This window comes from Pongo abelii, chromosome 19, assembly GCF_028885655.2.
Source record: "Pongo abelii isolate AG06213 chromosome 19, NHGRI_mPonAbe1-v2.0_pri, whole genome shotgun sequence".
In the NCBI taxonomy this organism is placed as follows: Eukaryota; Metazoa; Chordata; class Mammalia; order Primates; family Hominidae; genus Pongo; species Pongo abelii.
Genome location: NC_072004.2, coordinates 65,595,889 through 65,619,930, shown reverse-complemented (window position 1 = coordinate 65,619,930; position 24,042 = coordinate 65,595,889). Strand labels below are relative to the sequence as shown.

The following is a 24,042-nucleotide window of genomic DNA, read 5'->3' as shown; positions in this document are numbered from 1 at the left end:
CAGGGGATGGATGGAGCTTGACCTTGCCATCTGGCCCCTCACGGATGTGCGGCTGGCTCTCCCTCTAGGAAATCAACAAATTTTTGCGCCTCTAACATCCAGGCCCCTGAGGATGGTCGCGAGGAAGAGCTGTTTCGGACCGCAGCTGGGGCCTTCGGATCCAGAGGAAACCAGGGCTATTCTTCGAGGGTGGGAGGGGGAGGGCCGCGGGGTCGGAGGGGAAGGTGGCCCCGCGCGAAGTCGCCGCCGCGCCTCGCCCCGCCCCGCCGGCGGAGACCGAATCCGCCGCACCCCATAGGCAGAGGCCACCCTCCCCGCCTCCCCGCCTGCTCTGCGCCCGCCCCGCCCCGGCTCACTTTAAAAGTTTACTCGGGCCGGGACGCAGGGCAAAGCGAGCCATGGCTGTCTACGTCGGGATGCTGCGCCTGGGGAGGCTGTGCGCCGGGAGCTCTGGGGTGCTGGGGGCCCGGGCCGCCCTCTCTCGGAGTTGGCAGGAAGCCAGGTTGCAGGGTGTCCGCTTCCTCAGGTACTGGCCCCCCGCGGGAAGAGAGGGGACGGGGCAGTTCCCCGGGAGAGGAACTTGGAGGTCCCGGCGAGCTTCGGAAGCCCCACCTCTGGACGAGTGCACTGGGGGGAAGGTACCCGCCCCTCCCCCGCCCCCCACCAGCACCTAGGCAATAGGAAAAGCTGGCTTGGCCTGGTGTACTTGGGTTGGGGGGGGGCGTTGGTTGGTGGCTGCAGTGACTTCGAGTTCTGGTCCAAGACTCTCGATTCCTTCTCCTTTATGGGCACAGAGGGCAAGGAGTGTGGGCTTTAAGGAGAATATTCCGATAGAGAGGGGCAAGGGCCAAGGCCTGGGCTGTACCCCCAGGACACTGCCTCTGAGTTGGAACCCCTTCATGGGCAAACTTGGGGATCAGCCCCAGTCTCCCCGACCCAGGCCACTAAACTTAGCAGTCTCCTGTCTCCTCATCAGCTGCTCACTAACATGGCTTTCATTCTTTGCTGCCTACTCCTGGGCCTATTTCCTTCTGTCCTCAGTGCAAGGGGTGGGATGGAAGCTGGCAGACAGAGGATTTCAGTTCCCAGTAGCTTCACTGACTCTGCAGCAGCACAGTAAGTAAAGCTGCCTTCCCGGTGTGACCAGTCCCTGGGAGGACCCCGTGAGATGGCAAATGTGAAAGTGCTTGAGACACAGAGAGCAGGCTGCCACTCATGTTATCAGCGCTGTTAGCTTCAGCAGGACCACTGGGGAGCCCTGTGCACCACTGAGCCTGTCCTACCACTCAACTCGGCCAGATACTAAGTCTATGGTCAGGACAGCACTTTCAACAACATCAGATGGGGTGTGGGCCTGGACATGGAAAAGGGAGAAGAAGTCAGAACAAAGCTGGGTCTCAGAGAACTAGATTTGTTTTTGTTTTTAAAAAGGCTAAGCAGGAAGAGTTGGAGGGACATGCAGACTCCTTTTTGGCTAGAACTCCAAGATCACACTTTCTGAACTTGCTGATTCCTGAATGCTAGAAAGCATGCAATGCCTTAACATCACTCTGCCTAATTTGCTGAGAAAACTAAGTGGATCAAGGCTGGTCAGTAGATGGGATTGAGATGAGGATAGTGGGGTCCTCTTCCCAGTGACTCTGGGAAGTCACTCACTACTTCCCAGGGTCTCCCTAGACAAGTTCAGCCCTCTCCTGACCCGCTAGTCTCTTAAGCCTCTCCTCTGGACTCATGGGTGCCCCCTCAGACTGGGAGGACTCTAAGGAAAGTTACTCCCCAAAGTGTACATATTTTATCACACTAAATCAGGCTACAGGGGAGTCTCTCAGCCTACTCTGGCTCAGGAGGCTGCCCAATACAAAACAAACAAACAAACCAATAAATAAATAATAAATCAGGCCACATGGTAACATTTCTGACCTTTGACTTTTTTTATCTATAAACAAAACAGGTCACTTACCTGCTACAGCCCCGGGACCTCTGAGAACACCAAGCTTCAGAGAAATTCTTATTGCTGTGTCAGGAGGAGACTCATTTATCCAGATAGATGATTTTCTGAGTGTTTGGCCTACTTCCTTTCTGTCCCTTCCACTCCCCTGTGCTTGCACCCTTATTGTCTGACTGTGGTGGTTTTACCTGATTTCTCTCCTACTTTCCCCTTCAGAAGCCTCAGGGCTCAGGCCAGGCATGGTGGTTTATGCCTGTAATCTCAGCACTTTGGAAAGCAGAGGTGGTAGGATCACTTGAGCCCAGGAGTTCAAGGCTGCATTGAGCCATGATCATGCCACTGCACTCTAGCCTGAGCAGCAGAGCAATACCTAGACTCAAAAAATAAAAATAAAGGCTGGGTGGGTGGCTCATGCCTGTAATCCCAGCACTTTGGGAGGCCCAGGCAGGCAGATCACTTGAAGTCAGGAGACCGGTTTGGCCAACATGGTGAAACCCCGTTTCTACTAAAAATACAAAAATCAGCCGGGCGTGGTGGCATGTGCCTGTAATACCAGCTACTAGGGTGTCTGAGGCAGGAGAATTGCTCCAACCTGGGAGGCGGTGGTTGTAGTGAGCCAAGACTGCACCACTGCACTCCAGCCTGGGTGACACAGCGAGACTCCATGTCAAAAATAAATAAATACAAATAAAAATAAAGGCCAAGCATGGTGGCTTATGCCTGTAATCCCAGCACTTTGGGAGGCTGAGGTGGGCGGATCACTTGAGGTCAGGAGTTAGACCAGCCTGGCCGACATGGAGAAACCCCATCTCTACTAAAAATACAAAATTAGCCTGGCGTGGTGGCGCATGCCTGTAATCCCAGCTACTTGGGAGGCTGAGGCAGGAGAATTGCTTGAACCTGGGAAGCGGAGGTTGCACTGAGCTGAGATTGCACCACTACACTCCAGTCTGGGTGACAGAGAAAGACCTCATCTCAAAAAAATAAAAATAAAAATGAGAAAAGAAGCCTCAGGGCTGAAACCATCAGCAGACATTCCTGAGAACAGATTCCGTGTCATGCTAGCGCATGCTGTGGATATAGAGGCCACAGAACTCAGTCCTCACCCTGCCAGGAATTTGCAGCCTCGTAGGAGGAGAAATAAATCAAGGTGAGCACTATTCGGTGTTGCAAGTGCCATGGTGAGGAATGCGCCTGGACTTTTGTCCTCTGTTTTCTCCGATCTGCTCACACACAGCCTGCTTTCCTGTTGCCCAACACCCAGGCCTATTACTTATCAGACCCTGGTTTTGCCTGAGAGAAAAGAGCAAGGGCTTTGAAGTTAGACTATCCTGGATGACAGCCCTGGCTCCTCTCCCTGTTGGTTGTATGACCTCGGGCATGTTATCTAACCTCTGAGCTGGTTAGTTCATTACTTACTACCTTCTTGCTGTGTTGTTGGGCTGATGAATAAAAAAAGCTTGCTCTTGTTTTCAGCCTTTCCTTTGAGGCAGGGCTGTTCCCTGGAAACCCTTGACTGGTGTCTGGGTGGGAATTCTGACTGATTTGAAAGTAGGAGAGGATCCCCTCCTTGGTGCCCTCTTTCTGGAACCCAATTATTTCTCCTAGCTGATTGCCAAGATGGTGACTTCCACCCAGCTACGTGTCCAGTCCTTGGGTCTGCTGGACGTCCTCCTCTCCATTTGACGCAGGGCTGTTCAGAGTCTTTTTCTTTTTCTTTTTCTTTTTTTTTTGAGGTGGAATTTCACTCTTGTTGCCCCAGGCTGGAGTGCAATGGTGTGATTTCAGGTCACTGTAACCTCTGCCTCCTGGGTTCAAGCAATTCTCCTGCCTCAGCCTCCCAAGTAGCTGGGATTACCGGTGTGTGCCACCTGCCCAGCTAATTTTGTATTTTTAGTGGAGATGGGGTTTCACCATGTTGGTCAGACTAGTCTCAAACTCCTGACCTCAAGTAATCCACCCGCCTCAGCCTCCCAAAGTGCTGGGATTACAGGCGTGAGCCACCATGCCCGGCCCAGTCTTTCTCCCCACAAGGAAAGAAAAAGCTGTCCTTTGCTCTCCAGAACTCCTCATGACCAACTCCTTCCCCCTGTCCACGTGCCTCCTTCCCCAAGGAAGGTGAATGAGTTAGTCTGGGACTTCAGCAAACCTCCAAGGAAGGAATTCAAGGAGAAACCTGGGCTGAGCAGGCTTCCTCCAGACCTCCCCTAAAGCTGGCCTGGGGCTGCCTATGAGGCAGCTGCATCCAGGGTGTTGGGAACACTCAGAGCTGGGAAGGCAGAGAGATCAGTGGCTAAAGCCTCTCAGAATTAGGTGTGGTGCTCAGAGCTGGGGATCCAGTGACTTAGTGCTGATGGTAGGGACAGAGGGGTAAGTGGGCTTTGTGGACCACCCTCCATGGGGATGGCTATGATCATGTAAGACTGTGGACCTAAGGCAAAAATCTGAGGCAAAAGTAATATAAGTAGAGAGTTTATTTGGGCCATGTTTGCAGACTGCAACCAGGAGCATAGACTCAAGTTGCCCTGAATATATGATCTGATGAGCAGCAGTTACAAGTGGGTTTTTAAAAGAAAAGAAGGCTGGGCGCAGTGGCTCACACCTGTAATCCCGGCACTTTGGGAGGCTGAGGCGGGCGGATCACAAGGTCAGGAGTTCGAGACCAGCCTGGCCAATATGGTGAAACCCTGTCTCTACTAAAAATACAAAATTAGTTGGGCATGGTGGCGGGCGCCTGTAGTTTCAGCTACTCGGGAGGCTGAGGCAGGAGAATCGCTTAAACCTGGGAGGAGAAGGTTGCGGTGAGCCGAGATCGTGCCACTGCACTCCAACCTGGGTGACAGAGTGAGACTGTGTCTCTAAATAAATAAATAAATGAAAAGAAGAGACAGTTCCTAAGTGATTTATCAAGAATGTACATTAAAATGATATAAGCTATTGATTCATTATACTTTGTTCTTTGTATCACAAATTTTGTTAACATGAAAGTAATGGGTAAAGCAGCTAGTTAGGAGCAAAATGCCTTTAAACAATTGTCCCTGGGAAGGAAGGAGCATGACTGAAGTCTCATGTCTCTCTGGGCTTGATACATTTTGCATACATCACATAGCTCAGACAGCTGCTGAGCTATTTTTCTGTTCTTGTGACCAACAATTTACACACACATGGAAAACTACAAAATGCTGTTTTATACGAGCGCCTTGTATTAAGCCTGGAAGTGTTTTGGGTGGTAACCATAAATAGTTACAAGAAATAGACTCTTCCCATAATTTCCAAAACATGATTTATGAATGATTTGGTAACGATATCCCTATGCATTCCACTGGGGATCCTCCAGTCTAAATGTAACAGTAGAAAATAACTATGAACTTGGCTGCTGGAATCAGTGAATGGTGCACATCTGTTTTAGTTACCCTCCTCTGCTTTGAATGCTGTACATTGCTGCAGTCTACTGTGAAGCGTGTAAAGGTAATAAAAAGATGAATGAGTTTATTTTAATTGACAGAGCTATTTTTCTAGAAGGAGTCTACTGGGGAAGTCCGTAGACACACTGATTGAAGGCAGAAAGTTTGTAGTACCATTAAAGATGTCAATCAAAGCAGGAGGAATCTGGTTTGTGGAAATGCGAGGGGGAGACTTCCCAAAGAGCCTGGGGTTAGAACCTGATCCCTGAAAGGATAGGTCTACAGCTTGAAGCCTTTGTACTTCTGTGAAATCTCACTTGTGCTTCAATCGTTATGAACCTTGGTGAGATCATAGCTCGCTATAATCTCAGACTTCTGGGCTCAAGCGATCCTCCCATCTCAACCTCCCAAGTAGCTAGGACTACAGGCAAGTGCCACCATATCCAGATCACTTTAAAATTTTTTGTAGAGATGGGGTCATGAAGTATTGCCCAGGTTGGTCTCAAACCCCTGCCTCAAGCCATCTTCCTGCCTTGGCCTCAAGTGCTGGGATTATAGGGGTGAGCTGCTGATCCCAGCCTCTATTTTACTTCCATCTACAGATGAAACTTTGGAGCCAGGCAGATCTGGATTCAAATGAACCACTTTCTAGCTGAGTAGTTTTTTCACTTACGTTGAACTTGACTTTTTTTTTCTTTCTTTATTTTTTTTGTGGAGACAAGGTCTCGCTCTGTCACCTAGGCTGAGTGCAGTGGCACGATCACAGCTCACTACAGCCTCAAACTCTTGAGTGATCCTCCTATCTCAGCCTCCCCAGTAGCTGGGACTGCAGGCCTGCATCACTACACCCAACTAATTTTTGTATTTTTTTGTAGAGATGGTGTTTTGCCATGTTGCCCAGGCTGGTCTTGAACTCCTGAGCTCAAGTTACCTGCCTACCTCAGCCACCTCCCAAAGTTCAGGGATTACAGGTGTGAGCCACCACGCCTGGCCTTGACTTTTCTTGTGTATAAGTAATATGTTGTGAGGGTTAAATGAGGTCCCATAAGAAAATGCTTAACACACAGTTTGACGCCAAGGACATGTTCAACCCATCGCATGGGTCAGTGAACAACCTGTCCTAGTGGTGAGCTATTTTACAGGAATGCTTGTGTAATGATGGCTTGGCCCATTCTTAAAGTGACCCCAAGGCCCACAGTATAGTAACTGTGTCTGGGGAGTAGGAGGGAGAAAGTTCCAGCAGGGTAAACTACCTAAGCAAAGGTGGGGCTGCTGGAGATGGGTGGACAGGCCTGAGCTTAGGCTGAAGATAAAGCTGGTCATACATTCAACAGGCCAACATGCAGGCTGTAATTTCATCTTCTGGGTTGGCCTTGCTATGGGAGTGTCCTAATAACAAAGGGTAGGAACAATTCTGCCAGTGCCTCTCCCTTTAGAACTAAACATGTTGTATTTCTAGCTTACAAATCATGCTTTATAAACCTCAGTGGCATGCATGTATTCCTCCATCTGGGAGTCAGTTGACAGGAAAGCAAATCCCAGTCTTACCAGTCCTAACTTAGTGTGGCTTTAGGCAAGTTACTCAACCTCTGCAGAGCTTAGTTTGTTTGTAAAATAGGCTGTTTGGACAAGATGTGCTCTACCTTTGGGAGAACATTCTGTGATTCCTTAAGAGGCTGGAGTTTGAGCCTGATCCCTAAACCCAATAAGGCTGTGATTTGAAGTATGCAGCCTTCATACGTGTGTGAAATTTCACTTGGTCTCTTATGAACCCTGAGTATGCAGCTTCCTAACCTGACATTCTGTAATTCTGTAGTCCCCTGAGCAAAGAGAAGCATCAAGTTTTGTTTTATACACACACGCACACACACACTTAAATATGTTTTTCTTTTTCTTTCTTTTTTTTTTTTGAGATGGAGTCTCGCACTATCACCAGGCTGGAGTACAGTGGCGCGATCTGGGCTCACTGCAATCTCTGCCTCCTGGGTTCAGCAATTCTCCTGCCTCAGCCTTCCAAGTAGCTGGGATTACAGACACCTGCCACCACGCCCAGCTAATTTTTTGTATTTTTAGTAGAGATGGGGTTTCACTATGTTGGCCAGGCTGGTCTCAAACTCCTGACCTCGTGATCCGCCCGCCTTGGCCTCCCAAAACGCTGGGATTACTGGACTCAAACAATCCTACTTCCTCAGCCTCTTGAGTAGCTGGGATTACAGGTACAAACCACCATGTGCACCTGGCTACCTCAAAGGTTTTCCTCCTAGAAAACTAATATCTAGCTTTGCATGTATTTTAGTAATCCTATCAAGGGACAAGTGTCTTGACTCAGCCCCCATCCCTGACTCCTAGGCACTCTTCTCCTGGGGTCTCTGTCCAGCTATTCCAAAAGAAAACCTGCAGCATGGATGCCTCCTGACTCCAAGTATTTCAGGCTACTCTGTCGCCTGGACTGGAGTGCAGTGGCATGATCACGGCTCACTGTAGCCTTGACCTCCCAGTCTCAGGTGATGTGCCCACCTCTGCCTCCCAAATAGCTGGGATTACAGATGTGCACCACCATGCCTGGCTAAATTTTTTGTATTTTGTTTTGGTAGAGACAGATTTCCACTTTGTTGCCCCAGCTGGTCTCAAACTGCTGGGCTCAAGCGATCCTCCCTCCTGTAATCCCAAAGTGCTGGGATTACAGGTGTGACCCACCACACTGGCCCTTCTATGTCTTCTTGAGAGAGTTTTCTGAACCCAAATTATCACTTCTTATGTATTTTCTGTACATACTTACAAACAGATACCAGTGGTTCCATTCAAGATGCTGAAAATGGGCCAGGCGCAGTGGCTCACACCTATAACTCAGCATTTTGGGAGGCTGATGTGGGAGGATCGCTTGATCCCAGAAGTTTGAGACCAGCCTGGGCAATATAGGGAGACCCCATCTCTACAGATAATACTTATTACAAATTAGTTGGGTGTGGTGGCATGTGCCTGTGGTTCCAGCTTCCTGGGAGGCTGAGGCAGGAGGATTGCTTGAGCCCAGGAGGTCGAGGCTGCAGTGAGCCATGATCGTGCCACCACACTCTAGCCTCGGTGACAGAGTGAGAGCATGTCTCAAATAATAATAATAACAAAACAAGATGCTGAGAATGGAAGCTTCCACCAATATAGAGTATGTTGTTCAAAATCTTTACTAGGCTAGGCGCAGTGGCTCATGCCTGCAATCCCAGCACTTTGGGAGGCTGAGGCAGGTGGATCACCTGAGGTCAGGAGTTCGAGACCAGCCTGGCCAACATGACGAAAACCCATCTCTACTAAAAATACAAAATTAGCTGGGCATGGTGGCATGCACCCGTAATCCCAGCTACTCGGGAGGCTGAGGTGGGAGAATCTCTTGAACCCAGTGGGTGGAGGTTGCAGTGATCTGAGATAGCACCACTTCACTCCAGCCTGGGTGAAAGAGCAAAACTCTGTCCCCCAAAAAAATTTTTTTTTTTTTTTTTACTGTAGTCCTTACTGCTCTTTGTAGTCATTTGTAGTTTGTTCTTTGTAGTCGGTGTTTTTCATAGGTCACATACTCCTCAGGGAGGTTATGTCAAGTGGTAGAAAGATCATGGGGCTTTATGATATAATTACATACAGTAAACTGCACAGATCTTTTTTTTTTCTTTTGAGACAGAGTTTCACTCCTGTTGCCCAGGCTGGAGTGCAATGGTGCAATCTTGGCTCATCGCAACCTCCGCCTCCTGGGTTCATGCGATTCTCCCGCCTCAGCCTCCCAAGTAGCTGGGATTACTGGCACATGCCACCACGCCCGACTTATTTTGTATTTTTAGTAGAGATGGGGTTTCTCCATGTTGGTCAGGCTGGTCTCGAACTCCCGACCTCAGGTGATTTGCCCGCCTCGGCCTCCCAAAGTGCTGGGATTACAGGCGTGAGCCACCGTGCCCAGCCTGTGTCTGGCTTTTTTTGCTCAGAAGCCAAGGAGTGCTTTTGGGAGGAGCAGCTCATTAACCTTGACAAAAACTCACAAAAGTGAGTTTTACGTATTAAACAGCTCAATGTTTCAGAGTTCTGTATGTATTCTAGTATTATTCCTTTGTCAGACATGTGGCTTACAAATATTTTTCCCCACTTTGTAGCTTTTTTTCATCCTCTTAAAAGGGTCTTTTGCAGAGCAAAATTTTTTAATCCTTTTTTTTTTTTTTAATTTTTTGAGAAAGGCCTCACTCTGTCATCCTGGGTGGAGCACAGTGGTGCAACCACGGCTCAGTGCAGCCTCAACCTCCCGGGCTCAAGTGATCCTCCTGCCTCAGCCTTCCAAGTACCTAGGACTATGGGTACACGCCACAAAGCCCAGCTAATTTTAAAAATTTTTTCATAGAGATGGGATTGCACTGTGTTGCCTAGGCTGATCTCCAACTCCTGTGCTCAAGTGATTTTCCCACCTCAGCCTCCCAAAGTGCTAAGATTACTTTACAGATGTGAGCCACTATGCCCAGCCCATACAGCAATTTAAAAAAAATTTTTATAAAATCTAGTTTATTAAATCTAGTTTTTAAGTCTAGTTTATAAAGTCTAGTTTAGTGAGTTTTTTTTTTTAGATGGGGTCTCATTATGTTGCCCAGGCTGGTCTCCAACTCCTGGGTTCAAGCAATTCTCCTTCCTCAGCCTCCCAAGTAGCTGGGACTACAGGTGCATGCCACTGCACCCAGCTCGCAGTGAGTTTTTTGTTGTTGTTGTTTGTTTGTTTTTAATGGATCATGCTTTTGGTGTCAAGCCTAATAACTTTTTGCCTAGCTCTAGATCCAGGAGATTTTATAAATTTTTTAAGTTTTACATTTTACACTGAAGTCTGATTCATTTTATTTTTGCTTATATAGAATGTGAGACTTAGTCAAAGTTCATTTTTGTTGTTGTTGTTGTTATTTTTTATTTTTCGAGACGGAGTCTCGCTCTGTCACCCAGGCTGGAGTATAGTGGCGCGATCTCGGCTCACTGCAACCTCCGCCTACTGGGTTCACGCCATTCTCCTGCCTCAGCCTCCCGAGTAGCTGGGACTACAGGCGCCCGCCACCACACCCAGCTAATTTTTTGTATTTTTAGTAGAGTTGGGGTTTCACCGTGTTAGCCAGGATGGTCTCGATCTCCTGACCTTGTGATCCACCTGCCTTGGCCTCCCAAAGTGCTGGGATTACAGGCGTGAGCCACGGCGTCCAGCCTGTTGTTGTTATTATTTTCCTGCGACAGAGTTTCACTCTTGTTGCCCAGGCTGGAGTGCAATGGTGCAATCTCAGATCACTGCAACCTCCACCTCCCGATTTCAAGTAAATTCTCCTGCCTCAGCCTCCCGAGTAGCTGGGATTACAGGCGTGTGCCACTACGCCCGGCTATTTTTTGTATTTTTAGTAGAGACAGGGTTTCGCAACGTTGGTTAGGCTGATCTTGAACTCCTGACCTCAGGTGATCCACCTGCCTCGGCCTCCCAAAGTGCTGGGATTACAGGTGTAAGCCACCATGCCCAGCCAGTTCTTTTTTTTTTTTTTCCTGAGGCTCTTTGTGCTTTTAATGGCCAGCATGCATTAAAATGGCCATCAATTAAGAAAATGACCATTTAGTAGTGATCTTTTTGGGATTTTATTTGTCACAACACCTTCATCTTGAACAATAGTTGCACATTGTAACTAGTATAAATATATCACCTATTTATTCAGGTACATAAAAATTATAACTTTATTTCAGGATAAAACAGCTATTACAGGTTCAGACTCAGCAGTTCAGCGTTGTCCTTCCTGCACAAGCATTGGCCATCTCTACTCCCATATCAACGACCACTGGAAGGTCAACCACTAGCCTAGTGTCTGTGCAAATTAGGCAAAGAAGCCCCCCAAGAGGATGCAGCCCCATGGCACATGGCTTGGCGAGTGGCACATGGACTAGAAGAATGAGATCACGAAACTTTGGGTGGTGTGCAGGGGAGATGGGAAGGGAGAGCCTGCCTTTCGACTGCCATGAGCTAGGAGATACATTGGACCAATGAGCTAGAACACAAGAGTGAATATGTTGAATGAGGACTGAGGACTCATGCTATGAGTACAGCATGTGAATTTCATGGACAGATCAGGGCTCTTGCTTATTGCAAAATGTTGGTCTTGGCTGGGCACAGTGGCTTACGCCTGTAATCCCTACACTTTAGGAGGCTGGAGCGCCAGGGTTGCTTGAGGCCAGGAGTTTGAGACCAGCCTGGGCAACACAGCAAGACCCTGTCTCTACTAAATAAATAAATAAATAAATAAATAAATAAATAAATAAATAAATCCCAGCTTGAGCGTGTGGCTCCTGCCTGTAGTTCTAGCTACTAGGAGGTTGAGACAGGAGGATCCCTTGGGCCTAGAAGTTTCAGGCTGCAGTGGGCCATGATCAGGCCATTGCACTCCAGCCTGGACAACAGAGCGAGACCCTGTCTCAATAAAAAAAAAAAAAGTTGGTCTTGACCTTGACCCTTTACATGACAGGTGCTGTGGGTCTCCTGCCCATGCCAGAAGTTGCTTCATCTTTTGGATGTTGTAGACACCCTTCGTAGGAGATCATCAAGCCCCTTGTATTTTCCCTCTTAAAACTTTCATGTGAAAAAAAATTTGAAACACAGTTACATGGAAAAAAAACAAACACCTGTGTGTCTAACAGAGAATAAAAATTTAACCTTTCTTGTTTTCAGAAAATTATAAATGAAAGAAAACACTACAGATCAAGTTGAAGTCCCTTTTCTGTCCCTCCTGCAGCCGGCCCCCACCAGAGAGCCCCCATCATAAATTTAATATATGTTGTGCTGAAGCACATTTTATACTTTTAGCATGTCTCTGAATCCATAAATAGTACAGTTGTCCCCCAGTATCTATGGGGGGTTGGTTCCAGGACCTCCCTTGTATACCAAAATCCTTGGATGCTCAAGCCTGTGATATAAAATGGTGTCATATAACCTATGTGCATCCTCCCACGTACTTTAGATAATCTCTAGACTACTTACAATACCTAATACAGTATCTACACATCACTTCATTTGTGTGGATTCAACATAGTACTTAGTGAGCAGCAAGTTCAAGATCTAAGTTATTAGTTTTGCCTGCTGTATAGCAGTCCATCCTATGACTATATCTCTAGCAGTGAAATTGCTGTGCTGAAGAGTTGACATTTTCAGCTTTTTTACATATTGCTCTGGTGAGACTGTGCTACTGTGACCACCAGCAGCAACCAAGTTTTGCTGTTTTCCCACATCCTTGCAAATATTTAGTATTGCTGGAGTTTAAAGTGTCTGCTGCTGGGCTCAGTGGCAGTTTGCTTTTCGGAACTTTGTGGAATTTTTTTTTCCAAATATTTTTCTTTTTTCTTTTCTTTTTTTTTTTTTTCGGAGATGGAGTCTCGCTCTGTCACCCAGGCTGGAGTACAACAGCGCGGTCTAGGCTCACTGCAACCTCTGCTTCCCAGGTTCAAGAGATACTCCTGCCTCAGCCTCATGAGTAGCTGGGATTACAGGCGTCTGCCACCACACCTGGCTAATTTTTGTATTTTTAGTAGATACGGAGTTTCACCATATTGGCCAGACTGGTCTCAAACTCCTGATCTCAGGTGATCCACCTGTCTCTGCCTCCCAAAGTGCTAGGATTACAGGCCTGAGTCACCATGCCCAGCCCCAGTATTTTTCAATCTAAGGTTGATTGAATCCACAGATGCAGAAACTGTGGATGCAGAGGGCTGACTATATCTTGTATCATTTGATCTGTTTTTAAAGTTTATATTTGTTTAAACATGGAAAGTACTTAGAATCATGTTATGTGAGTAATAAGTGCTCTTAGTCTTGGATTTTTTTGTGTATCAATAAACAATACATATTTTATGCTTTTTTTTTTTTTTTTCAAGAAACAGGGTCTTGCTGTCTCCCAGGCTGCTGGAGTGCAATGACGCCATCATGGCTCACTGCAGCCTCAACCTCCTGGGCTTAGGTGATCCTCCCATCTCAACCTCCCGAGCAGCTGGAACTACAGGTGCATGCTACCACACAGCTATTTTTTTTTTTTTTTAAGAGATGGTCTTGCTATGTTGCCCAGGCTGGTCTCAAACTCCTGAGCACAAGCAGGCCTCCCACTTTGACCTCCCAAAGTGCTGGGATCACAGGCATGAGCCACCGTGTCCAGCATTAGTATGCTTTTATAATTTCAGCAAAAATAGTATCATAGTTCTCTTCTTCTTTCATACAGTAATATGTGTTTTACAGATCTATTCATCTCAGATTGACATAAGTTGAGACCTGTAGATCTAAGTTATTGGTTTTACCTGCTGTATAGCAGTCCATCCTATTACTATATCTCTAGCAGTGAAATTGCTGTGCTGAAGAGTTCTTTTTTAGGTATTGCCCTGGCGAGACTGCTACTGTGACCACTAGCAGCAACCAAGTTTTGCTATTTTCCCACAACCTTGCAAATATTTAGCATTGCTGGACTTTAAAGTGTTTGCTGCTGGGCTCAGTGGCACGACCCTGTAGTCCTAACTACTTTGGAAGCTGAGGTGGAAGGATCACTTGAGGCCAGGAGTTCGAGGCCAGCCTGGGCAACATAGACACTATTGCTAAAAAAAAAAAAAAAAGAGTTTGCCGCTCTGGTGGGGGTGAAAGAGTATCTTGTTGTGGTTTTAATTTATACTTCCCTGATTACCAGTGAGGTTGGGCATCTTTTAAAATGTTTATTGGTAATGTCTTCTGTGTCTGTTCTGTTCCTATTCATTGCCCATTTATTGTGTGAGATCATTTGTCCTTATTGATTTGTGTTTTTTAAAACACAGGCTAAATATTAATCCTTTGTCTCTTATATATAAAATGAAATTTATAAATCCAGGCCATTGCTTGTCTTTTAGCCTTGTTGATGATGTATGTTTCTCTGTGGACCTAGGGACTGGCCTCGCATTGGGGGTAAGGAGCAGAGGCCAGTCCATGGCTTGGAACAAAACAGGATATTGCTTTCAATTTCATTTTGAAAGCCTCACTGGTGGCTAGCTAGTATGGCACCCTCCCCGGGAAGCAGGGGGTGGCCTCAGCATGGGGACTGTTCCTGCAGTCTCTGGGCCCCTCACAAATCAAGGTTCTGAGTCCTTCAACCTCCCTCCGCAGTGGCTTCTGCAGAGGCCTTATCCAGGGCCTGAGGCATTTCTACCCCCCGACAGGGGCAGGGTCCACCTGTAAACCTCTGGCCCAGGTTCCAAGAACCTCTACCCAGCAGGTAATATGTAACAGGAGGCAAAACAAACAGCTTCTCCTCTTATGTTCTCCATGGCAGACCTGTTTGCCCAGGCATTTGCAATCCTCCCTGCCAAGTGTGGCTCCCTCAGAGCCCAGCTCTGCCTGTGGTCTCTATATGACCGTGTCAGAACCGTGCAATCCTTTGTGCCCAGTGACCTCTAGCCCCCAACTTTAGTTGCCAGCCCTGAGTGTCACAGAATGCCACAGCTATTTCACCTGCATTGCCCTGAACCAGCTGGCTCATGTTTTCTGTCCAGTTCCTGCTGGTAGGCAAGGCTGGGCTGGGCAGGGCTAATGCTGGGGTAGAAGGCTTTCCAGGTGGGTCCGACCAGGTGGCTGCACAGGTAGGGTGCAGAGCCACTATGGGTTGGTGCCAGGAGAGGTGAGCTGGCTCACAAGAGCAGAACAATGAGAGAAGAGGCAGCAAAGAAAAAGAATCAGACACCACAAGGAGATGGAAAAGTCAGTGTGTGCTCAAGGACTGCCAAGTGGGAGGCCTGGTGGGGGCAGCTGCTGAAGGGGCCATCCCGGGAGGGGCTCCCCATGGGCTGGAGGCACTCAGAGGGCTCCCCGTCAGCCTGCAGGGCCCCCAGGGCAGGATGTGGATGGGCTGCAGAGTAAAGAGCAGTACTCTTGGAAAAGGGTCCAGATTTGCCACCCATCAGGGTCAGAACCTTAAGAAAATGAACTCCTTGCTTCTTCATCCTTAAAAAGAAATGATCTGAGAGTAATGTGAGAATCGTATGAGACACCCAGGCTGTGCAGTGGCACGATGTCGGCTCACTGCAGCCTCGATCTCCCCAGGCTCAGGTGATCCTCCCACCTCAGCCTCCCCAGTAGCTGGGACCACAGGTGTGCACGACCACACCCAGCTAAGTTTTTTTGGTGTTTTTTGTAGGGATGGGGTTTCACCGTGTTGCCCAGGCTGGTCTCGAACTCCTGGGCTCAAGGGATCCGCCCACCTTGGCTTCCCAAAGTGGTGAGATTACAGGCGTGAGCCACCATGCCTGGCCTGGCGGTCCTTTTTAAGTCACAGGTCTCTGAAAAGATTCATGTTGTATTGTATTGGGGTCTTGGAAGCCAGGCAGTCCTGGGTTGGAATCCCAGGTTGGCTGTTTACATGCTCTGTGGCTCTGGGTGAGGTGCTGCATTTCTTGACGCCTCATTCCTTCATCTGTAAAATGGGTATGTATCTTGGTCAGGCAGTGGTTATGAAGATCACAGATCAGGCATGCAGAGTCTTTAGAAGAGAGCTGGCATGAGGACACAGCAATAAACATCAGCTCACATTTTTCCGAAATCTGCTTTATCACCCACAGTGTATTAGACATTTTCCATGTCATTAAATATAGTGTCTTTATTTATTTATTTATTTATTTTTATTTATTTATTTATTTATTTTGAGACAGGATCTTACTCTGTCTCCCAGGCTGGAGTGCATGGCACAATCATGGCTTACAGCAGCCTCGACCTTGTGGGCTCAAGCAATTGTCCCACCTTAGCCTCCCAAGTAGCTGGGACACAGACACACACCAGCATGCCTGGATAATTACAAACATTTTTTTTGGCTGGGCACGGTGGCTCACACCTGTAATCCCAGGACTTTGGGAGGCCCAGATGGGTGGATCACCTGAGGTCAGAAGTTCAAGACCAGCCTGGCCAACATGGTGAAACCCCATTTCTACTAAAATTACAAAAATTAGCCGGGCGTGGTGGTGCATGCCTGTAGTCGCAGCTATTTGGGAGGCTGAGGCAGGAGAATCACTTGAACCCTGGAGGCAGAGGTTGCAGTGAGCCAAGATTGTACCACTGCACTCCAGCCTGGGTGACAAGAATGAAACTCCGTCCCAAAAAAACAAAACAAAACAAAACAATTTTTTTTTTTTTTTGTAGAGACAAGGTCTGCCATATTGCCCAGGCTGATCTCAAACTCCTGGAATCAAGTGATCCTCCCGCCTTGGCCTCCCAAAGTGCTGGGATTACAGCCATGAGCCACTACGCCTGGCCTTTTAGTTAGTTTTGTTTTAGAGACAGGGTCTTTGTCGGTCACCCAGGCTGGCATGCAGTGACACATTCATGGCTCACTGCAGCCTTGACCTACTAGGCTCAAGCGAACCTCCTGACTTAGCCTCCCAAGTAGCTGGGACCACAGGTGCACACCACCACACCTGGCTAATTTTTAATTTTTTTGTAGAGATGGGGTCTCAATATGTTGCTCAGGCTGGCCTGAGCTCCTGAATTCAAGCGATTTTCCTGCCTTGGCATCCCAAAGTGTTGGGATTATAGGTCGTGAGCCATTTTGTCTGACCATGTCTTCATTTTTTAATGGCATAGTGTTGCATTGTATATGCTCTCTAATTTAGTTATCTAATCTCTTACTCATAGGAATAATTTTTTTTCCCAGTTCTTTGCTAAGCAGCAATTAATGTCTCTATTCATACCTTTAGGCATTTTTTAGGTTTTCTTTCTTTTTTTTTTCTTTTTTTCTTTTTTTTTTTGAGACGGAGTCTCGCTCTGTTCCCAGACTGGAGTGCAGTGGCGGATCTTGGCTCACTACAACCTCCGCCTCCTGGGTTCAACTGATTCTCATGCCTCAGCTTCCCAAATAGCTGGGACTATAGGTGCACACCACCATGCCCGGCTAATTTTTGTATTTTTAGTACAGACAGGGTTTCACCATGTTGGCCAGGATGGTCTCGATCTCCTGACCTCGTCATCTGTCCGCCTCAGCCTCCCAAAGTGCTGGGATTACAGGCGTGAGCCACCGCGCCCGGCCAGGTTTTTGTTTGTTTGTTTGTTGTTGTTTTTTAGAACAGATCCCTAAAAGTAGAATTGCCAGGAGGCCAAACAGCTTCTCCCCTTAGATTCTCCATGGCAGACCTGTTTCAAAAGGTATGCATATTCAGAATGTTAATAGATATTACCAAATCAGAAGGAATCCAGATTTATAGGTTTTGAAGCTAACACAGTTTGGGATGCCCTCTTTCTAAACACAAATAAAAAGCTCTTAAGTATCAGATTTTGTGCAAACTGAAGATCGATTTAGAATAAGAAAAGAATTTGCTACCAGTTGCTGCGAGCTTGAAGATTCTCTTTTGAGCTCTCTTTAAGCAATTTGTCAGAAATGCTGACAGATAAATGCTTCTTGATTTGCAGCCAGCCTTCCCTCTCCAATTGCCAGGCACGCCCAGCACTAGGATGGTAGGGAGGGGCCAGGCTGGAGGACATGCTAAAGTGTAAGTTTCTTAGGCTTCCTGCCTCTATACTTACCATCTTCTAAAAATCGTATATCAGTTTACACTCTGGTATATTTCTCCACATCCTTGCCAACATTCCATATAATCAATAACTCTTGTTTTCATGTTGAAATTCATAGCCATTTTATCAATCTTCTCTACTTGGGGAGTTTTTTTTAGGCCCTATTGAATGCAGTGTGATCATCTAGTGCTCTAGCTTATCTTAAAATAACCTCTCCCACTGATTGCATAAAGCCAGCAAGAACATGAACCTACTTGGGTTACAAGGATTAACTCTTATTTAGCTGCAACTGCTTTCTAGTACTGCTTATGAATATTCTTTGACAAAAGTGCCTATCATGGAAATTTGAAATTAAACACAGACTCCTCTAGAAAGACAGCAATCTTTGGTTTGGGTAGAGGATTACTGATTTGTTCTATTTTCTCTTCTTGTAATATTTCATTTATTACAGTATCAGACAGATTGAATTATTTTATATCTATATATAATTTTTGGAATAGCAGCTTTTTGGCCCCGGTGGTATAATAATCTAGATAAATGATCAAAAGGAATTGAGTTTGAAATATCAGCCACTGGCTGGGCGCAGTGGCTTACACCTGTAATCCCAGCACTTTGGGAGGCTGAGATGGACGGATCACTTGAGGTCAGGAGTTTGAGACTAGCCTGGCCAACATGGCAAAACCCTATCTCTACTAAAAATACAAAAAAATTAGTTGGGCATGGTGGTGCGTGCCTGTAGTCCCAGCTACTCCAGAGAGTGAGGCAGGAGAATCATTTGAACCAGGGAGGCAGAAGTTGAAGTGAGCTGAGATCGCACCACTGCACTCCAGCCTGGCGATAGTGCGAGACTCCGGCTCAAAAATAAAACAGAAAAGAAAAAGAAATATCAAATATCAGCTGCTAAAGGATCAGAGACTAGATATCTTCCCCAGCCCCCGAGTTTCTCTCTTTGCAAACACACACACACACACACACACACACACACTTTTGCCACCATTAGAAAATAAGTTTGCAGGCATCATAATGTCCATATTTTTCATCTTTGCTTATCTCCTGGGGAACAAATGCCTCATGGTTGTTTTTCTTTGATCTGTGACATGGGTACCTCTTCCTGTGCTTACTGGCCATTTGTCTTCCATCTTCTATGACTTTGTGGCAGATTTGGTCATTATTATCTTCTGTGTGTAAGTGTCACTTGGTCTGCTTTAGTGGAAAAATGTTTGCAATTAGATAATGTGGCTTTTTTTTGAGAGACTGGTGCTCACTCTGTTGCCCAGGCTGGAGTGCTGTGGCATAATCGTAGCTCACTGCAACCTTTAAGTCCTGGGCTCAAGTTATCCTCCTGCCTCAGCCTCCTGAATAGTTGAGACCACAGATGCATGCCACTATCCCTGGCTAATTTTTAAATTTTTTATGGAGACAGGATCTTACTGCATTGCCCAGGCTGGTCTTGAACTCCTGGACTCAGGAATCCTCCTGCCTCACCCTCCCAAAGTGTTGGGATTATAGGCATGAGCTACCGTGCCTGACTTACATGAGGCTGTCAATCAACCTTTTTAGCAGCATCTTGGACCAGTTGCTTAACTTTTTCATCTCAATATTCTCCATCTTTAAAACAGGAATAAAAGTCCTTATCTCCCACAAATTGCTGGGACGATTTGCCTCGAAAACCTGTATGATTGCATTACAGAGGAGATACTCAGTGTTCCTTTTCTCTTCTGTTCAGATACCCTGCAGATTTACCCATCTCTGCCTTCCCCTCTGAGAGTGCTTATCTTTTTCATAAAGCAGAATCATTACATTCCCAGCATGTCATCAAAAGTGTCTACAGGCTGGACATGGTGGCTCACGTCTGTAATCCCAACACTTTGGGAGGCCAAGGCAGGAAGAATGCTTGAGCTCAGGAGGTCAAGACTAGCCTGGGCAACATAGGGAGACATTCTGACTCTACAAAAAAAAATTTTTTTAATTATCTAGGTCTGCTGGTACATGCCTGTGTTCCCAGCTACTCAGGAGGCTAGGATAGGAGGATCGCTTGAAATTGGGAGGTCAAGTCTGCAGTGAGCTGTGATCATGCCACTGCACTCCAGCCTAGGCTTCAGAGCAAGACCCCATCCTATCTTTAAAAAAAAAAAATTGTAAAGCTGCCCTCTGGATCTTGCTGGAGCCTTGCATTCAGTAAGCCATATTCTAAATGAACAACTATGTGTCATCAGCTGCTCTGTGCTCCTGAACCTATAGAACATGCATCCACATCTGAAACAGATTGGCAGGGCTAACAGTCACATTGTACCATGACTGTCCAGAAAACACAGCCTCAGGAAGGAAAAGCCTATGACATTCAACATTGGGACTGTTTATTTTCTTGAGTAATTTCTAAGACAGATCATGAACAGATGTGTTTTCTTGGCTTGCCCAGCTTTATTTATTAATGTATATATTTTGCACAGACGTGCTATGTGCTGCTTTTATTTTTCTGACGGAATGTTAAATAGGTACTGCAATGTTGCTAAATTTAGTTTATTAATTATGACTACATTGGCAGTAGCTTAAGCCCTAGAAGGTTTTTTTTTTTAAAACTTCGTGTTGAAATATATGACAGATTCAGAAAAGTACACTTTTTTTTTTGGAGGCAATCTTGGCTCACTGCAATCTCCGCCTCCCAGATTTAAGCGATTCTCCTGCTTCAGCCTCCTGAGTAGTGGGGATTACAGGCACGTGTCACTATGCCTGGTTAATTTTTGTATTTTTAGTAGAGACGGGGTTTCACCATGTTGGTCAGGCTGATCTCGAACTCCTGACCTCAAGTGACCCACCCACCTCGGCATCCCAAAGCCACCACACCCAGCCAGAAAAGTACACATATTTTAAGGCCCACTTGATGCACTTTTGATAAACTGAACACACCCATTTGTAACCAACACTCAAATCAAGACACAGAACATGACCAGAAACCAGGAGTTCCCTCGTGACCTCTTTAAGTCACTGACCCTCACCAACTGACCATTCTCCTGACTTCTAACAGCATAGATTAGTTTTGCCTATTTTGTATGTATAAATGGAATTAGACAGTATACCTTTTAAAATCTGGCTTCTTTCATTGAACATTGTTTTATGAGATTCATTCAGATCACTGGGCATAATCATAGTTCCTTTGCTCTCATTATTGTATAATTACAAATAAGTCACCACTTATTTATCTATTCCATTGTTGATGGACATTTGGAATATTTTAAATATTGGAAATAATACAAATATCCTAGTACCTGTCTTTTGGTGAGCACATGTTTGATTTCTATTGGATATATACCTAGGAGTAGATTATGCACATTATTTTTTAAGTGTACATTCAATGGCTTATAGTATATTCATAGATATGTGTAACCATCACTATAGCCAATTTTAGAACATTTTCATCACCTCACAGAGTTACCCTATGCCCTTGTAGCTATTATCTCTCTGTCTTCCCATCCCTCCCAGCACTAAGCAACCACTTAATCTGTTTTCTGTCCCTATAGAATTACCTATTCTGGACATATATATGGAATCCTACTGTCTCGTATGATTAAAATAAGGATGGCCAGGCGTGGTGGCTCACTCTTGTAATCCCAGCACTTTGGGAGGTTGAGACAGGTAGATCACTTGAGCTCAGGAGTTCGAGAACAGCCTGGGCAACATGGCGAAACCCAGTCTCTACCAAAAATACAAAAATTAGCCTGATGTGGTGGTGCGCGCTTAGAGTCCCAGCTACTCGGGGGGTGCTGGGACAGGAGGATCTCTTGAGCCCCAGAGGCAGAGGTTGTAGTGAGCCGAGATCGCGTCACTGCACTCCAGCCTGGGCCACAGAGTGAGACTCTGTCTCAAAATAATAATAATAATAATAATGAGATGATCAAAGTATGATTTCATGAGTCACACAGTTTATTGCCATACAAAGATTTTTTTTCTTTTTTTGTTCACAGTGCTTAAAGCGGGGAGAATAAGAAAACAAATCTCACAGGGAATACACTCAATAGAGGAGGTCCCTTAGCCACATAGTGAGTGAGTTCCAGTCTGTTAGAATCCAATTATTAAAGTCTAATTGCTCACTTAGGAAGAAAGCAAGCCTCTGTGGAAAGTAGTCTGACTGAAGCTTGAGGCATACCTTTATAGAGAGATTCTCGGCTAGATGGCTTGACCATGCTAGAGGGTGTACCGGAGTTGGGTGAAGCTTTGGAAATTAGCTCAAAGGCTAATAGGGTGTGGCCTTAGCTCAGCCTGAGCTTTCACTCTTCAGAGAAGCGCTCAGACAGAGTGTAGCCCTGCCACAGCCTAAGGTCTCAAAGTGTCTGTCAAACTCTTGGGTTTATATGTACAGTCCAGCGTTGCTTAACAACGGGAACACATTCTGAGAAATACATCAGACAATTTTGTCGTTGTGCAAACATCATCAAGGGCACTTACACAAATCTAGATGGTAGAGCCTATTACACACCTAAGCTATGTGGTAGAGCCTGTGCTCCCAGGCTGCAAACCTGTACAGCATGTTACTGTCCTGAAGACTGTAGGCAATTGTAACACAAGGGTAAGTATTCGTGTATCTGAACATATCTAAACGTAGAAAAGGTATAGTCAAAATACAATATTACAGTATAATCTTATGGGACCGCTGTCGTATATGCCATCCATCATAAGCCAAAATGTCATTTTGCAGTGCATGACTGTATTTTAGAGTCCAGTAGTTGAGGTCAATAGTTCACAAATGGGGTCTGATAAGGTGTGATGGTGTCACATTCTCAAGGGGAGGGGAGTGCACTCCATGTTCTTGTCACAGCAAAACTTGTCACTCCCATAGCAAATGTCAACATAAATAACAAACAGAAAAAAAGTCTTCAACTATAACGAGTTTAATTGGGAATAAGCATTGCAATGAGGAATACGTACGCCACAGTAAACTATAGGCATATTCACGGGGGTAAACGAAGACAAGGATTTTTAAAGGTAAAATGAGGGTTACATATGTCGTCTTGAAACAATTATCCTCGGCTACAAGGATCAAAAACAAGGGTGGCATCAGTCCAGGGCTGCACAGGCAGTTGCTGGGCAAATGTCCTCACAGAAGCATTTTTTGTGTGTGTGTAAGATTGAGGTGGCCTTTGTGCAAGGTTGTGGTTTTGGCAAAGTCTCTTGTGATATCTTTTGTTATCAGGTAGTCATGCACCAGAACCTCCCTGCATGTTCTTACCTGGCTCCATTTTTGTCAGGGTTTGACACAAGTGACTCCATTTTTATTCTAACAACTTTTTCACAAACTTTGTATGTATTTGGAATTATTTCAAAGTTGTATAACATATACAATATGTAGTCTTTTTTTTTTTTTTTTTTTTTTTTTGGAGATGGAGTCTCGCTCTGTCACCCAGGCTGGAGTGCAGTGGTGCGATCTGGGCCTGCTGCAACTTCTGCCTCCTGGGTTCAAGCAATTCTTCTGCTTCAGCCTCCCGAGTAGCTGGGACTACCGGCACCCACCACAATGCCCGGATAATTTTTGTGTTTTTAGTAGAGAAAGGGTTTCATCATGTTGCCCAGGGTGTTCTCGAACTCCTGAGCTCAGGCAATCTGCCTGCCTCGGCCCCTCAAAGTGCTAGGATTACAGGCATGAGCCACCACGCCCGGCCCAATATGTATTCTTTTGTTACTGGCTTCTTTCACTTATAAATGTTTTCAATGTTCCACCATGTTGTAATATGTATCAGTACTTCATTTCCTTTTTTTTTTTTTTGAGACTGAGTCTTGCTCTGTCACCCAGGCTGGAGTGCAGTGGCGCGATCTTGGCTCACTGCAAGCTCTGCCTCCCGGGTTCACGCCATTCTCCTGCCTCAGCCTCCCAAGTAGCTGGGACTACAGGCACCCACCACCATGCCTGGCTAATTTTTTGTGTTTTTTTTTTTGGTAGAAACGAGGTTTCACCGTGTTAGCCAGGATGGTTTCGATCTCCTGACCTCATGATCCGCCCACCTCGGCCTCCCAAAGTGCTGGGATTACAGGCGTGAGCCACCACTCCTGGCTACTTCATTTCCTTTTTAAAAATTGCTTTATTATAGTAAAATACACATAACATACAATTTACCATCTTAACTATTGAAGTTTGCAGTTTAGTGGAATTAAGTACAGTACAC

The 24,042-nt window shown here is 46.0% G+C and overlaps 1 protein-coding gene across 4 annotated transcripts in view; it reads left to right on the top strand.

The window, feature by feature from the left end:
- Positions 1–287: 287 nt before the first annotated feature.
- Positions 288–24,042, top strand: part of ACSF2 (acyl-CoA synthetase family member 2) — a 48,718-nt gene continuing 24,963 nt past the window's right edge. The window contains exons 1-2 of one of the 4 annotated variants that reach the window (XM_054546226.2): positions 288–526; positions 1,042–1,116. In XM_054546226.2, coding sequence (XP_054402201.1) covers positions 399–526; positions 1,042–1,116 — 203 coding nt within the window. In that variant the 5' untranslated portion in view covers positions 288–398. 4 annotated transcript variants of the gene reach the window in all.